We start from the raw sequence: 16,488 nt of genomic DNA, 5'->3' as shown, positions 1-16,488 counted from the left end.
AGATTGTTTCATTGATCCTGTGAACAGTAAAGTCCATTTAAAGGGAAATCCTTTTCAATTTAAGGAGAGAGAAGATGGCGAAAAGAGCAAAAGATGAAGATTGGAAAAGATGCCATGAAAAGATAGATACAATTGGCTGTTTCAATTCTTCAGAGAGAAAACTGAGAAAAGGCTTCTTTCTTCCTGGTGTCTGCAAGAATTGAAATGAAGATGAAGAATAAGGAAATCTTGAGGAATTGAACAAGACGGAAGAAAGAAGAGAAAGAGCAGAAAAAAAGTTTTTTCTTTCCTGCTCAAGAAAATAACTTTACTGAAAAAAAAAGATTGATGGTAAAGTGAGGTAAACTATTTCTGAGTCTATTTCGTTGCTTATATTACTTTGTATTTATTTATACATTTATTTTTGCTAAACTTTCGTTTCTTTTTCCTCTCGCATTTACTTCATCTATCTTTACAGTCATTCATAATATTTTGTTGCTCTTTGGCTCTTTCAATTTATCTGCTTTTTTCCCTTACAAAATGTTATTGTTTTGAAATTCGTTTACTTACACAAGTTAGCATTTGATTGATAATAATCACCAGTTGATGATGCAGTTTCCATGAAGACTAGAGTTATCCTTTCAAATTCACTGATTAAGGCAGCCGCAGATCGAGTTCGATCAACTGGTAAAAGATCATACCAAGCATCTCGGTGAATATCGTCAAGAAGATTACTACAAATATCGAGCATTATCTGAAAGAAAAGAGAAAAAATATTAAAATTTACTGACAATGTGAGTGAAAATTTCTATCTTGTATTGAGCGGGAAAAGGCTGACAAAAGATTCGCTTTGAATTTTATCTTTAAGATCAAGTTTGATCAAAGTCTATCAACTCGACTCAAAAGCATCATCAGGTTTATTATTGTGACAAGTAATTGATGAGATTCAAAAGACTTGCTCCAGTGACAACTGATGATTCACCAAATGACTAAAGATTTGCTTCTAATAAATAATTCACTCTCTTTCAATGCACTGACCGATCAAAGTAAAGACTGAAAACTTGCTGCAACTTCTCATCAGTCTAAATGTAATCCTAGTTTTTTGTTCCTCTCATTGAGTTATCCAACTCATGTGCTTTTTGAATTGAGCAGCCAACTTTGGTCAAATTGAATCTTTCATCTAATATTGAATGCTTTAGTGGAGTTTATAGCTCTCTAGGAACGGATATTTAATGCTCATATTATGTATCATCTGTGATCTGGAAAGTTGGCCGACAATCGGGCGTATCAAGGTGTAGTTTTTTGCTGAAATTATGACAGATTAATGTTTCTTTTTCAGAATATCATCACTTTTTGCATTTTGATTCTAATTGATTTGGATTTTCAACCATTTCTGCTTCATTTGTAGTTGTCTAAATGTGTTGACTTGGCTTGTCTGATTTACAGTTGATTAAACTTGTTGAATGAAGAAGCATTAATGAGGCAAAAGTTGGTGAAATATTTTGTGCTAATGAGAGTACTTTTAAGCTGCAAAATGGTGGTAATTTTTTGTACTTTAAAGGTTAATTTTTTAGAGAATTATCACCATAAATTGAAGAAAAAAAAGATAAGATATAAATTGAGTGATGATGAGGGTTTGGTTAATTTTGATTGATAATTAATTTGATAGCAGCTAATTTAATGGTAAAAATGCAAATATTGAAGTAACCAGAATAAAGGAAAGCGGGTCAAAAGCGCTCAACATTTAATTACTTTTTTTTATTGATGCAAACAAATGAGCATCAATCATTGGATTCAATACTTACTTTAAGAGTTTCTTTGACAAAAGCAAATTGCTTATCTTCAGGATAATCTGATAAGCCAGTTTCAATTTTACTAATCAATTGACTAATAATGTCAATGATAGGGGCTATGTCACCTCCAAACAGTGGACGGTGTTTGGTTCCCTCAACCAGGTCAAAGGCTGTCGTTAGAATGGGCTCTTCTTCACGAATCCTATTCTCAACTGACATTAACCATTTTGACCGGCAACCGGACAGATCGGCTTCCGGCTTTATCCAAACGGCAGTTCCGTAAGGATCATTTGAGCAAAACCATTTGGCTGATCCTTCACCTAAGTAGGGGCACTCTTGACGGACTAATGAACCTGGTCTTGTCCAGTTCCAGAAAAGACCACGTGAAGTGATGGAAGGACAAAAGGCACTTTCATTGTGAGAATGATGATCAAGGAAAGAAGATGAAAATGATGATGAAGACGTGGATGATGATGATGGTGAGGAGGAGGAGGAGGATGCATTTGACTTAGTAAAAGATGGTAATGAAGGAGGGTGCAATGTTTTCTCAGGTAAAGGAAAAGGTGAAGATTGCACGGATCCATCATAGGGCGGATGATCAGGCCAACTTGGTGAAGGTACAAGTGAAGGTGAAAAAGATGAATGTAATGAAGATGGAGTTGAAGAGGATAAAATTGGAAAAGATGATTGATCTCCTTCATCGGATGAAATGTGATTAGTCTTTGTAAAGGTTGACTCTTTAGTTGAACTTGATTTGGTTATTGCATTTTGATTATTGTCTCGAGAAGGCGCTTTATCACTTCGCACGTAAGGTGAGACTGTTGTAGTTGAACTTGTGCTGGTGGTTGAAGGTGTAGAGGTTGTTGTTGTAGTCAATTGGGTTGTCCATTGACCAGGTTTATTGGGACGTCGTTTCTTGTGATCTGCAAAGGAAAAAGAAAAAAATGTTGAAAAGAAAAATTCGGCAAAATTTATTTCCAACAATTCAAGTTGTTCATGCCTTTTCAGGATGTAAAAATTGAGATCAATTTAACCCTCATTTTCGTGCATTTCCCTCTCGTTGCAATTTAAATCCAAATTTTGGTTAAATTTAGACAAAATTGGTCAACAAGTTTCATCATAATTGCTTCAAATTGCTATAATTACAGAGAAATTTTGATTCACTTGAAAAAATTGGACATTTTTATATTCTCGTCTGAATGCGTTTCATGAAGAAAACTTGAAATTTTTTCTTCTTCTCATTCTTCATATTCATGGTTCAAGACGTTCCCTTGATGAGAGGGTCAACATGAGACTCGCTTGTTACGAGGCATCATTTAAGTGGGTGATGATGGATTACTTGTTTGTTGCTGTTGAATAAGAAAAATGAAGAAAAATTGAAACAAGAACTTGATCATCATTTGTCCAAATTTTCTCATCTTTCATCTTCTCTCAACTGTTCCGTTTCCTTGTTCATCAATTAAATCTCAATGTATGTCAAAAAAGAGAATCAATTTTTCAATGAATTCGTCATTTTCCATTTTCAACTCATTTCCATCATCATGTTATCAGGAAAAAGGTTGATGCAACAAATTTACCTTTAATTATTGTCACCATTAATCTTGCCAACTGAACACACCTTGAATCAACATTTGGAACACACAGAATTTACCTTTTCTTCTTTTCCAAAATTACTCTTGACGTTGCAATTAATAAATGTTTACCAGCTTTCAATGAACTCAGAACAACTCATCTATTTTACTTGATAACTTATCATGTAATTTCAAATAAATATTTTAATATTTCATCAACTTTATTCCTTCCTTTGATTTGCCAAAATACAGATTCTCAAGTTACTTGGTCTTTCCTTTCAACCTGATAAAGTTGCTGTTGTAATAAAATGGCTTTGGGCACTTTGCCACTAACATAAAGGAAAAATGCAGGTAAAGGTAATATAAATATTGCCAGAGTAAAGAGAGCTTGAGATGAAGCATTTTCTTCTGTTTTTTTACTTCTCATCATGATAAGGGTAAAAACTGTATGAAAATGCAAGATAAAAGATCTTGGTTTTTCTCTTTTCCCTCGTTTTCTTCAGAAATTTCACTTTTATCCTGATTAAATGTAACATGATATTGAGTAAAGATCAAATGGTAAATGCTCTTTTCCATCCTTCCTTTTCTGCTTTGTGCACAATTTATTCATAGATGCACATCTCGCTATTAACTACCTAATGAAACAAATTTTGTTATCAATATTATCAGAGAAAAGTCGGCTTTCAAAAGCTAAAAGTTTGATAACGAAACTCGACTCTTCCTGACCATTAGTCAAGTCGAGCTAAAAACAGAGTCTTCACCGAGTCGTGACTTTCTCTTTTGCTATTCATTCTTCATTTCGATATTTTTCAATCTTGATTTCGATTTCAATCGAACTGAAAATGCTCAAGAAATGATCTTCGATTTGTTCCTAACTGTAAAAACGACAAAAATTGACCTTAAATCGAATCAAAAGTGAAGGTAAAAGTTGCTTTCCAAATAGATGTTTAAATGAGTTTTGGCTCGATTGATTAATAGCAAAGTGAGAGAAAACTTTTCCCAACAAAACAAAACATCTTGAGCCATTATTTTTGAAAAGATTATTAATTCAACAGCCGTTGCCATGGGAATGTCGACTGAAACAGATTTCAAGGAATGAATCCAATAATTTGACAAAGAAAAGCAGGGAATCTTCTTTTCCTTTTTTTCTCTCTCTTTTCGTCTTTTCTCAACATTATTACATCTAAGTTTTTATCGGATATGAAAATTTTCCCTCCATTTACATTACAAATGAAAATTATAGTTTCCTTAGTAACCAGTAAAAGTATCAAGAGTTGGATTCAAGTAATGAAACTAATGATGTTAATAGGCAATAACGAGGCAATAATATGAATGAAAATCAAACATCAACAATCGATGCTGGTAACTATGCAAGAAAAGAGTGTTCATCATATTTCAATATCGAATTTCTTTTCGTTTCAATGTTTACCATTTGAATCAATTTCATTTTGTTTACTCATTTTTTGGACTAAAAAAATGCTTCTATTGAATTACATATTCAATGTAAGAAATTATGACAATATTTTGACGCAAAGAGAAGAATGGAAAAGACGAAAAAATCGAATTCTTTTGCCAACTGTTTACAAGTGAATTAAAAGTGTCAAAAGTAAATGTTGACTGTTTACAAAGAAATTGATCAAAAAGAATGAAATGAAACACCATGTTTTTACCTGTCAACATTTCTGTTTCAATGTACATCAATGAAAAGATTCAATTCCATTCTCATTAGATATCAGTTTTCAATTGAACATTTAAAATTCATTACCAAACTCTATTGTCATTGTTGAAGGTAAAAATGAATGAAACAAACGAGATGAAAAGAGTTTTCAATTTAATCCAATTTCAATTGCAACGAAATGTTGATGAAAAAACTCGAAACTCGACAAATTTTTCTCTAAAAACTCAATTTTCTGAATTTCATTCCTTAATTTAAAGTAAAAAATTTGAAATTTGCAAAACTTTTTAATTAAAATTCCAAGCTCAACTCAAGTGAACAGGAAAAGGCGATATTCAACAAGTATTTGTATCAACACTTTTGTTCAATTTATTGTTGCACTTGAATTGGGTAAACATGTTATTAGAAGTGTAATGGTCGAAGGGAAGGAATGGTCAAGTGTGCAACTTTCAATATTACAAGTAAATATGGGCAATTGTTGATAGATAATTAAAGGTTTGGGTAAAGAGAGAAATTGCTATTTTCTGTTCACAGAATTCATCATTTACCATTATTGAGCTGTCTTGTTATCCTTGTTATTCAACTGACCATCATTAACCAGACAATATTGCCCATCATCACAACTACAATATTCATTTTGATTATACATTTGGTTACTTTATTGGTGATCAAGAGAAGTGAGTAAAACTTGTAAATTGGATTCGTGAAATGTTCCATTTTAATTGTCCATTCATGGACAATTAAGGGACACTTTGATGGTTATTGTTCATTCTGTGGTTTATTACAGATTTACTCATGAGAACCTTGAAATGTGACCTTCAATATGCACCTTTTTTATTGACACAAGTTTAAATATGGTAATGAAGGAAAAGAAAATTCTGATTCATTTTATCGTTTAATCAATGAACATGAATTTGCCCTTTTTCATTCATTTTCATAGTTTATTCTCATTTTAATCAAGGTGTAAATGGGAGGAGATGCAAGAGGTTAAGGGATGGTTTAATCAAAATAATGAATCATTCAACTTTTATCAATTATAGATTGAGTGAAATAGATAACATGGTTTCACTTCATTTTGTATCATCTTTCAAAGGGAATCTAAAAAGGTAATCAAAATGTGCATTAGCTAATGATTAACCATGCATTAGAAAATATTAATTGAAATTATTGAAAATTCATGTTCTCTTCAAACTTTGTAAGAACCATCAGAATGTATAATCTTATTCAGAAAACAAAAAATTCAGTCTCTTTGTTTTCGGCAAACTTTTCATTAATTTCAAGCTAAAGAGTGAAAAAACTTCTATCAATAGATCTTCAAAGATTTACTTTTTACTAGATTGGTGATTGATTAAGTTTCATGTTCTGAGCTTCAATTTCCGAACACATAATTTCGTTATTCATTGGCGATTCTTCAGTGAATAAAATCTCATAAATAACAAATTCGCAATGAAATGGGCTGAAGAGATTTTGTGATAAAATAAACTCAAAAATCAGCTGAGAGAATCTGAAATCAAAGTTGAAACTTTTTCGATTATATTGCGATTCGAATTTCAAAAGAATTTAAAAAGAAGACGGAAATTGACTGAGTTTTGTTCTGTATGAGAAGAAATCAGATAATTTCGAATAAATTTTTATTGGAATTACACCCAAATTTAAAAATCGCACTTTACCATCAAAGATTGCTGGATCCTCTCAAGCTAATTAGTTCATTTAGATTTAGAATGCGATTCTCTATGAATGCGATTAAGAAGTTTAGCGTTCATTTAACTCTTTTCCTCATGAGTATTTCCAAGTTTCATAAAGAAATTTCTTTTTCGAAACTTGAACCTTCTTCTCTGGCTAAATGATGCACATTAACAAGAATATCAATCAATTTTTTGGCACTTGAATCAACTCGACTAATGAATGGCTCTTACCTGATATACATTGATAATGAACTTCAAGATACTTGGTGTTCCCAGGGCAACCATCACCAAACTGTTCTGCTGTTGCCGTAACATGGCATTCATTTTTACTTTCACATCTGGATAAGAGAAAGGAATGAAGCAAAGAGAAGATACAATATTATATTTTATCCAACAATAAAAATAATAACAATAATAATTCAATGTTATTATAAACCATTAAAAGCACTTTCTTTTATTGTTGATGTGCATTTTCACTATTACTTTTATTACTTTTAGTTATGAATTATCAATGACATTATCATTACATTTCTGATTACTCCAAGAATTATATTGAAAGAGCGAACAGAAGAAGAAGCAAAAGAAAAAAGTATTTTCATTTTCATCGTCAAAACAATGAGCAAAAATCAACAAGATGAACCCAATAATAGCAACAATAACAAAATTATGCAGCAAAAGTCAACAAAAAGTGACAAAACAGAAACGGCAACAAGGAAAGGATAAAGAATCAATGGAGAAAAAAATTCAATAATTTGACCAAAATTGGCATAAATTGAACAGAAAGTCTTATTCAGTTCATTGACAGATACTTTTTTGTGCCCAATTTCATTAACCATGACAATTGTATGCTTTTCAAGTTGTAATCATCATGTTTATTCTCAATTTATTATTACTTGTCAGCCGCTATTCATTCAACTTTCCCTTGGTCTCCCTCTTTCAAAGGTGATATCATCAATTTTACGATAAATGACGGTCAACAAGCAATAGCAATCAAGATAAATTAGATTTATATTATAAATATTCTGTGACCGGTCAACCAGGTTTGTGTTATTGTTGCTCATCAAACATCATCATCAGGGTGGCCATTCAATAATTTACAAAAGCAGTAAAGTGAGTAAAGTAACAAAAAGAGAGGAGGAAAAGAGGAGGGTGAGGGTGGAAGATGAATGCAGAGAGAAGAGAGAGAAAAGAGAAAAGCAGAGATGAAATTAACTGGACTGTATATAACATCCTGTGAATCAAACCTTTTTTATTATTCATTGCCAATCTACTGTTATCTGCATCGTATAATATTGCGAATGATAAGGAAAAGCAAATAAAAAAAGTTGAAGGAGGACCAAGAGGAAGGGACAGTGGGTGGAAGATGAAACAAGAGAAAAACTATTAACCTAATGGACCATCAATGAGGTTTCCTCATCATTCCCTTCTTATCCTCTCCTCCATTTACCATCTTTATCCATATTTACCTTTTCCATCTTTGATAACTTTCTTTTCTGTTTCATGTCTCACTTGCATCCCTCGCTTCATCACTTTCAACCGATTCAGACTCGCAATCTGGTTCAATTAATTTCACTTTTTTGGCCAGTTGCAATGTTGATAAAGTTGAACAAAAGTCATTGCAAATGATTTGTCAAAATGTTTTTTCATTAACATTTGTCTACTCATTGAGATTCATCATTTCCCTATCAACTTCATCTTGAAAATTTTGTGAAACTCTTGATACCAAAGAGAGTGGGAAGAGAAGATGGATAAGAGGGAAAAGGCTGAATGAAGAGGCCCTCAGCCACCTATCAACATTGAAATTGTTGATTTTTCTACCAACACGGGCAACAACGGGCAGAGTATTTTTTGCCTCATCAAGTGAAGAGCAATGTTGGGAAACGAGATGATAGTGAGGAAGAAGAAGGTGAAGAGAAGAAATTGTTTTGACAAGTTTCTGGTTATCAAGGTATCAACAATAGACAACCTTTTCGCGATCAGAAGCTGAAAAAAGATGATAATGATTAGGATAACAGAGTGATGATGATGACTTTGAAGCTTTACCAAGCATAACATGAGCCCACCTTGAGTGTTGTTTGCATTGAAAGGTAAACCTTTGTTTTGTTCACTCTTTTCCTTTTATTCACTTTTCTCTTTTTTTTCAATCAAAAAGTTGAATGTGAATATTAAATGGTGCAAATTGCCTCAAGGGGTTCAAATGATTGCACAGTAAATGTGCCTATTCCAAGACTGTTAATCATCATATCATAATGTTTAAATCATTACTTTTGTCGGGAGAAGAAGAAGAAGAAAAAAGTATAACAATGAAACCATGGAAATGAACATTAGAGATAAAATTAATGTTTCATTTTTTCGCCTCTCTTTCCATTCGACTGTTCATTTCCCTGGTTTCAGTTCAGTTTGTCTTTTCCTTGAATATTCAACTCGATGTAAAAAGATTGTGCAAAGTGAACAAAAAATGATCACTTTTTTTTCGCCCTTCAAGTTTCACTCCAAGTCTCAAAAATGACAGATTAATGGACAATCAAAGTGTCAAACCAAATGAAATGGGAATAATGAGAATGAATTATCGGGTCAATTCTTGTCAGAATAAAAATTAACTATTGATTGGAATAAAATTGCAATCGATTCATCATTTGTTGTTCCTTCTGTTGTTGCTTCTCACTTTGAACCATGAAATTGGCTTCAAGCTTCGAAAAACGGTGAAAACTCTGAAAATGAGAAATCAAATTGAAAAAGCAAGTGAAGAGAAAAGAAAAGAAGGCAAGAAAAAAACAAAGAAAAAGATTGAATGAAGAAAAGGACGAAAGATGATGAATAATGATTGTTTTAGAGTAAAGATATCAATGAATCTGTACAAAAGGAGAAAATCTTTTTTTGTTTCCTTCCATGAAATGGGTAACAATGAATAAAGACTAAAATGAACTTTGAAAGAATCTAATCAAGTTTAAACTAGTTTCTTGTATCAATGCCAATATTGAACTTGGATTGAATGTAACACAAAATTGCATTTGTTTAGAGAGTCGACTTTTATTGAAACTCGTTTGAACACATTTCAACAATATTATTATCTTTGCCCAGTTTAGCTCAAGTTTCAAATTTTGCTTCTTTTTCCCTTCTTCATTGTCTTAACAACATCAACTGACACTGTCAATATCAAATGAAATAAAATTAACGATTCAAAGTGGAAATAAGAGGAAAGAATAAACTCTTTTTTTCTCTCTCCCTTCATTCCCTGATATTACGGATAACTTTTCATCATTATTATTTACATTGACCATTTGCTTTTGTCAAATGCAATAACAAGAAGTAAAAAGTTCATCTTTTGTCTTAACCTTTCAATGTCTTTTGTTGTCCATCATTAGGAACAAAAGAATGTGAATGAATGAGAAAACAAGATCAAAATGGACAATGGACAATGTTTGGTTACTTCATTATTTCCAGATCATTTGGGTTACAGTTTATCGGTTCAATCTTTACATATGAAAATGGACGAAAAGAGATAAAGAAATGAGTCAATGAAAAAAAAGAAAAAAGTTTATCACAAAATCTCTTTTACTTTATCTCGGTGGAAGATTGAATCTCATTAATGGAGACTTTAAACATTTTCATTTTTCGGTGCAAAGATTATCCAATGATAGTCGCAACACCTAAAGGTAAATGGAAATTAAGGAATCTGAATAAAGGCTGAGCTTAAAGGGTAAAGTGAACAATTTATTAATAATGATAAGAATGGAAATTTACATTCCATTTGTAAGTCAACGCTGATGGGTTCCTATTATTTCCTTTTGCCTGCAGGAGAGGAGAATCATGAAAAAAGATTGAATTGAATCAACAACTTTAAATGTCTATCAGAGTAAATTGTTTGATAATTGTAACTTGGAAAAATGTAAATTTGTTTTCTGCAAAAGGGAATGTCAACTCTCATCAGAATATGAATAACTCATTTCATTTCATCAACCATTTCCATGTGAATTAACAAGAGGTTGAAGCGCGAAGAGAAGAAAAAAATGAAGGCGAAAAGTCGTGAATCAAATTGTTCTCAACAATTGCTTTGAACAATCGCGAACAAACTTTTTCTCTCTTCGTTTTTCAACTTTTCCAGTCGACAAGCCTTTTAGCACAACAATATTGCACCAAAATGAATAAAAATGAGATTTAAAGTTAACATTTATACTTTTAAATGAACCAACAAAACTATCAAAGTGAAAAAAAGGTCAACAAAATTGAATTGAAAAAAAGTTTAACTTAAACTAATGGTAAAAATGGACACTTTGATTGCTTCGAGTGAATATGAAAATTGCTCTGGAAAATGAATGTAAATGTCTTTTGGTTGACAAGAGTTTTAAAAGTCGACTTTGACTCCAATCAAAGGAAGTAAATGTCACTTTCATTGATTAACATTTCTGTCATTTACATTGTGCATTTGTTATTGTTGCTATTTAAAGTTTCACTTGGAATCATTTGAATAAAGTCATGAGACATTTCAATACTTACAGATCGCTTAAAACACGAAAGCTAATGTGTGACATGCAATCAACTTGCATTCCAGCGTTTCCCTGGTCATTACAAATGGAAATGCTGAATCGCCCGAAATTGGCTCGAATCAGGCTTATCCTCGTTCCAGGGTTACAGGTTATGTTTGCAGATTGGCCTTCACAGGTCAACAGGGTCGCATATTTGGCTCCATCAACTGTACCAAAAAAAGAGTTTTTTCATTAGAAATTTTTTTCTCTTCACTGAACAAAAGTTTTCAAATTATCAATTAAATTATCACATTTGCTCAATTCATTACATGTTGCACTGAATGGACAGAATTGGTCATTTTGTCTTTACCATTGATAAGAGTAAAGGTGAAAAATCAAATGAATAAAAAGGTTGAAATGGAAAAAAATGTTTTCTCTTTATTACAAAAAGCGAAATGGTTTCAATTTATTTTCAATCAATCTCTGTCAGTTGTGAACATTTGTGATGAATAAAACATTTGAAACTTTATTTTCTTCTGATCACAACTTTTGCCTCTCTCTCTCTCTCTCTCTCTCTCCCTCCCTTTCATCCAATTTCAATTTTCATTCTTTGGAAATGAAAAGTTTGGAAACAAAATGGGAAAACATGAAAGTAGTTGTTGGAAAAGGAAAGGTAATTGTAATGATATAATAATCGGAATAATTTAAAGAACCAACAGAGGATAAGATGTTGGGAGGCGAAGGAATAATCCATCTTGAGCTGATTCAAGGTGCAATGAAAAACACTAGTGAAATGAAAATGATGGATAATGAAGAGTTTATGCCAATAGGAATGTGAATGTTTTATATCTGTTTATCATTACCTCTTGTGGGTTTACCATTGTGTTGCTGTTGCTCTTGTTTTCATAAGGAAATGGGAAACAAATTTTCACGGTCAAATTATTTTGGATAAAAGAGGAAAAATGAGAATGGCCACAGAAAATCAGTTCATTGGTCTGAATAAATTGTTCAATTCCGTTTTGTGTTAATCGACAAAGAAACTCTTTCTACCTAGACTTGAATGAGCAACAGCAAAAGGACAAGAATGGACATTTAATTATCGAAATTTACTCAACACTTTATCAGACTGAAATTCGCTTGCAATGAAATCGAAATTCAATTTTAGAACAAAAAAATTTCATTTGCAATAAATTACACATTTTTTGTGCACTTTACGTTGGATGAAAAATGTCAAAACTCGAAAATTTTTCGAATGAATTTTGAGCAAAAATCAATCCTGAGTAATTTGGAGTTTGGATGCTTTTAGAGATTATTGAATGAAATTGGAATTACATTTAGAACGATATTTTTTTTCGATTTTGTACATTTCTTTTCTGAAAAAAATGTGAAGAAAGTCAGGCCTAGAGAAGGTTCTGAATGAGTTTTGGGCGAAAATCAATTTTAAGCAATTTGGAGTTTCGATACTTTTTGAGGTTCTTGATGAAGTTTGATGTTTGACAATTAATTTACTCGTTGCATTTGATGAAATGAATTTTCCATCAAAATCTCTTCAATGTGATTATACTTTTTTTTATGTCTTTTTGTAGCTTCAACTTTACTGTTGAATCAGCTTTTGAAATGGATTGATAAAATTTGATCGTCTGATTGATCAATGAGTTTTCCAGGGTTGAAGAAACTGTTGTACAATTAATTAGGAAAAGGAAAGAAAATCGAAAGATATTTGATTGAAATCAATTTTTGCCTTTCTTGTTTTGCTACTTTACAGGTTGCAGAAAAAGGTTCAAAGGTAAAAATCAATCAATCACAGGTAGCAACGATAAACTTTTTTTCCTTTCATTTCTTTCTGGTCATCATTTTATTGGCAAAATAATAATTGAATGTGAAATTGATGAGTTGGTCACGTGATTGCGGCCTTACAATTAACTTTAAATGAAGGAAAGGGAATTAATCTATTATTTTGCCAAATCTTTCACTTTGTCAGAATTAATATCAGAAAAAAAAGTGGTGGTGAAAAAAAGAGAAAACCCAATTTTCTTTTCACTTTCCTATTTTCTGTACAACTGGAGAAACAATATTATTACTATTATTAAATAATGAATAATGACAATGATAATCAAAGTGAACCAAGAAACAAGTTCATCTGTGAAACATTGAATGCAAAATGGCATTCTAAGGGAACTTTGATGAAGCAAAATAGATTCAGATTTTCGATCATCAATAACAAAGTTTTCAGGCGAAAAGAATGAAAATTTTCTCCAATAAAATTACTCAAGATGTTCGAGCAAATAATTAAAAATCAAATTCGAAAGCATAAAAGTTCGGCTTCTCTCAGAGTTTGAAGCTTTTGAATAATTTATATTTCTCGACGTCAGGATAATAATTTCCTGGACTTTTCTACTCATCAAAACGCTAATTACAAATGCTTCGTTTGTTTAACTCTCACGAAACTCTGAAGAATCGAACAGATTTTCGTTCTCGTTGTTTCTCATTGACTAAGATTCAGTTTTTGCTTTGCCTTGGTAAATTCATCAAAACTGGCTCTTCTAGACTCATTGATAAACCTACGAAACATTGCAATGTAATCTTTACAAATGTGATTTACTTTTATCAAGTTGGCCTCATCTCTATCATTCACTTAATTGAATTTTTTCAGTCAATGCCTTCTAAACAATCTGAACTTTAAGATCCAGAGTGTGAAGATGAAAAAAACAAACTTTTTTTTCTCTCCTCTCCTCTTCTTCTTCCTTTCAATAATAAAAGCAACCAAAAAGAGGATGCTGAGCATTTCTTATTTGCTCTTCATGGGACTAAATGAGTAGAGAGAAAATTTGATTTGTTCACTTGATTAAGTTAAATTATCAACTTTCCTTTCTATTTTTTCTCCCTTTTTCTTTACTTCTCCCTTCATCTTATTACAGAACCGATGAAATGTGTCTTTAATTGAATGATAAAGTGAACTTTATACAATTAACTTTTATCCGTTTGCTTATTAATACAAATTGTTGTTGAGCTTGCAGCTGAAAAATCCAAGTAATAAACTAACAAGTTAATTGCCAATGAAAATAATTAATTTGTCAGTCGAGAGGAGAGAAAGAAAATGTTTTGTAAAATTAATGATTAAAAATTGATTTTTGTCACTGATAAGATGAAGATGAATGAAATGTATAATTATTGTATCAGTTTTCGTTGCACATGTCGCCAAGTGCCAAAGTGGCCAAAAAAGTGAACATTTCTTGGAGCCAACTTCAAGTGTAAATTGAGTCTTTACAATATGATTTATTAATCTAGTGAGGAAAAGATTGCCATGAATTTTTCTTGTTCCCCTTAAGGGTACTAATTGTGTGATCAAAATCAATCATGATAGTCAACTGATGGGTCAGTTAACAAGAAGCTGGACAGAAGCGCATAAAATGATCAACAGAAAAATCATGAAATTCTCAAGTCAATAGCCTGGAGTAAGAGAAGATGTTCAGGTGGAAAAAAGAAGAAGCAAGTCAGGGCGACGTTTGATGAAGATAGAAATGAACTTCATGTAAACCATCATGTTCATAATGATATTAAACTGATGAATTTGCTCTTTTACTTTTTTCATCTTTTCGCATCACTTTACCATTCATGGTTTCCATCAGAAGGTCAATGATTTTTCTTTCCTTCGCATTCGGTGATTTATTCAACTCATCATTCCTTTATCTTGAACTTCTCTTTTTTCTCTCTTTCTTTCATAAACAACTTTCAAACTCATCAACGCAACAACATTGAACATTCAATCGATAGACATTGATAGATCGATAAGTCGACTTTTTGCTTGTTCGCAACACAAACATTGAACTAAACAGACAAACACTGTGAACGATTGGATGGTAAACATGAATATACAGAGTTCAAGTTTTTAATATAAATATAGTGGCTTGAATCATGGCCATGAGGAATGATGATCCATCAAAGAAGCGAATGAAAAGGGGAACAGAAAAAAGTCTGAAACTTATCATGTCTATCATCTTTTCTGCTTTTCTCAGCTAATCTTGACTTTTCTTTCGCTATAATCTTTACCATTCCATTGCATTTGCTTCATCACTTGCTTTTCAGGGTTACACCATGAAACACTATTAAATCAAGTAAACAATAAACGTGATAACCTCAGATAATCTTTAAGAGGGAAAAGGGAAAAAGACTAAAATGTAATATCGTCAACGTAATCAATATTATCTTGTGTTTGATAATGTTTTTTGACAGGTTAAGTTGTCATCTTGTGATAAGGGAAAGAGTCGGTTGGAAATGAAGGGAAGAGAGCAAGCAAAAAATGGGTGAAAATGTTGATAATGGCTCATGATAATGATCAAGTTAAATGATACCAGAATGTAATTCGATACAATTGGATGGTTAAGTTTTCCCTTGTATTCAAGGTTTCATTTTTCCTGTTGATAAACAAGAAAATCTGAGAATAGTTGAGAGAAGAAAAAAGTCAAACTTGAAGGGAACCTAAAAAATGGTGTATTTTGGGCAAGTTTTTTGGTTACATTTTCCAACCCGTATTACCAGACTTGGTAAACCTAATGTTTAACTGATTAAAAGTTTAACCAATATTTGATCAGGTTTGCTTGTTTTGCATTTTGACACATTGACTGAACCGCAAACAATCGGGTTTCACAAAATGATGAGCTCTTCATGACCAAACTTAACTGATTCTGATAAGCACTTTACATGAAACACGAAAAGTTAACCAATATCAACGTTTCAATCAAGAGTTCCTTCCATAAGAACAGAGTTTTTGCTCAGAGACAGAAACCGATCAGAAAAGCTTTCACTGATCTTGACCAGTTCTTGAATTCAAATTTTTTAGCTATAAACAAAGTTAGGCGAAAACACGATTTTGTAAAAATATCAGTAGATCTGAAATCAACCTTTTGTTCATCAATATTCCACTGGAAATTCGATGTTTCCAAAAATCTGAAAATGGCAAAATCTGTGAATCTCATTGTAATTCTGTTCTTAATGAATTTGATTTTTTCAACTTTAGCATCTGATTGTCGCATGCAATTTTTATGCTTGAAATGGGAAAATTCAATTTGCTTGAACAGCCACTGAATGAAAAGTTGAGGCAATAAAGTTATTGACAAACAGAAGCAAGTTTTTTGTTTCAATATCAAATGATTGACTGAAAGAGATAATTTAGACAATAAAGTTTACTAATGAACCATTGAGAGTTGAATGTTCCCGTTGCAAGGTTAATTAATTATCGCAAAGCAGAGTTTCAAATGAATGTCAACTAAAGAGACAAAAGTTGTTTGTATCATCAATAATTTAACCAAACTCATTGTT

At 31.9% G+C, this 16,488-nt stretch overlaps 1 protein-coding gene across 3 annotated transcripts in view; it reads right to left on the bottom strand.

Annotated features, from left to right (window-relative positions):
• The window catches only part of LOC107360395 (latrophilin Cirl), a 65,060-nt gene that overhangs the window by 13,083 nt on the left and 35,489 nt on the right, over positions 1-16,488 (bottom strand). For all 3 annotated transcript variants that reach the window (XM_015927043.3, XM_089267974.1, XM_089267972.1), the window contains 4 exons: positions 11,201-11,396; positions 6,935-7,041; positions 1,785-2,695; positions 550-733 (listed from right to left, as the gene is read on the bottom strand). In XM_015927043.3, the coding sequence (XP_015782529.2) occupies positions 550-733; positions 1,785-2,695; positions 6,935-7,041; positions 11,201-11,396 (1,398 nt within the window). The remainder of the gene's footprint in view (positions 1-549; positions 734-1,784; positions 2,696-6,934; positions 7,042-11,200; positions 11,397-16,488) is intronic.

Source organism: Tetranychus urticae, chromosome 2, assembly GCF_039701765.1.
Source record: "Tetranychus urticae isolate SD_2017Ah chromosome 2, NJAU_TeUrti_SD_1.0, whole genome shotgun sequence".
NCBI classification, from domain to species: domain Eukaryota; kingdom Metazoa; phylum Arthropoda; class Arachnida; order Trombidiformes; family Tetranychidae; genus Tetranychus; species Tetranychus urticae.
The sequence above is the reverse complement of the archived record's forward strand: the minus strand, read 5'-3'. Positions and strand labels throughout refer to the sequence as shown.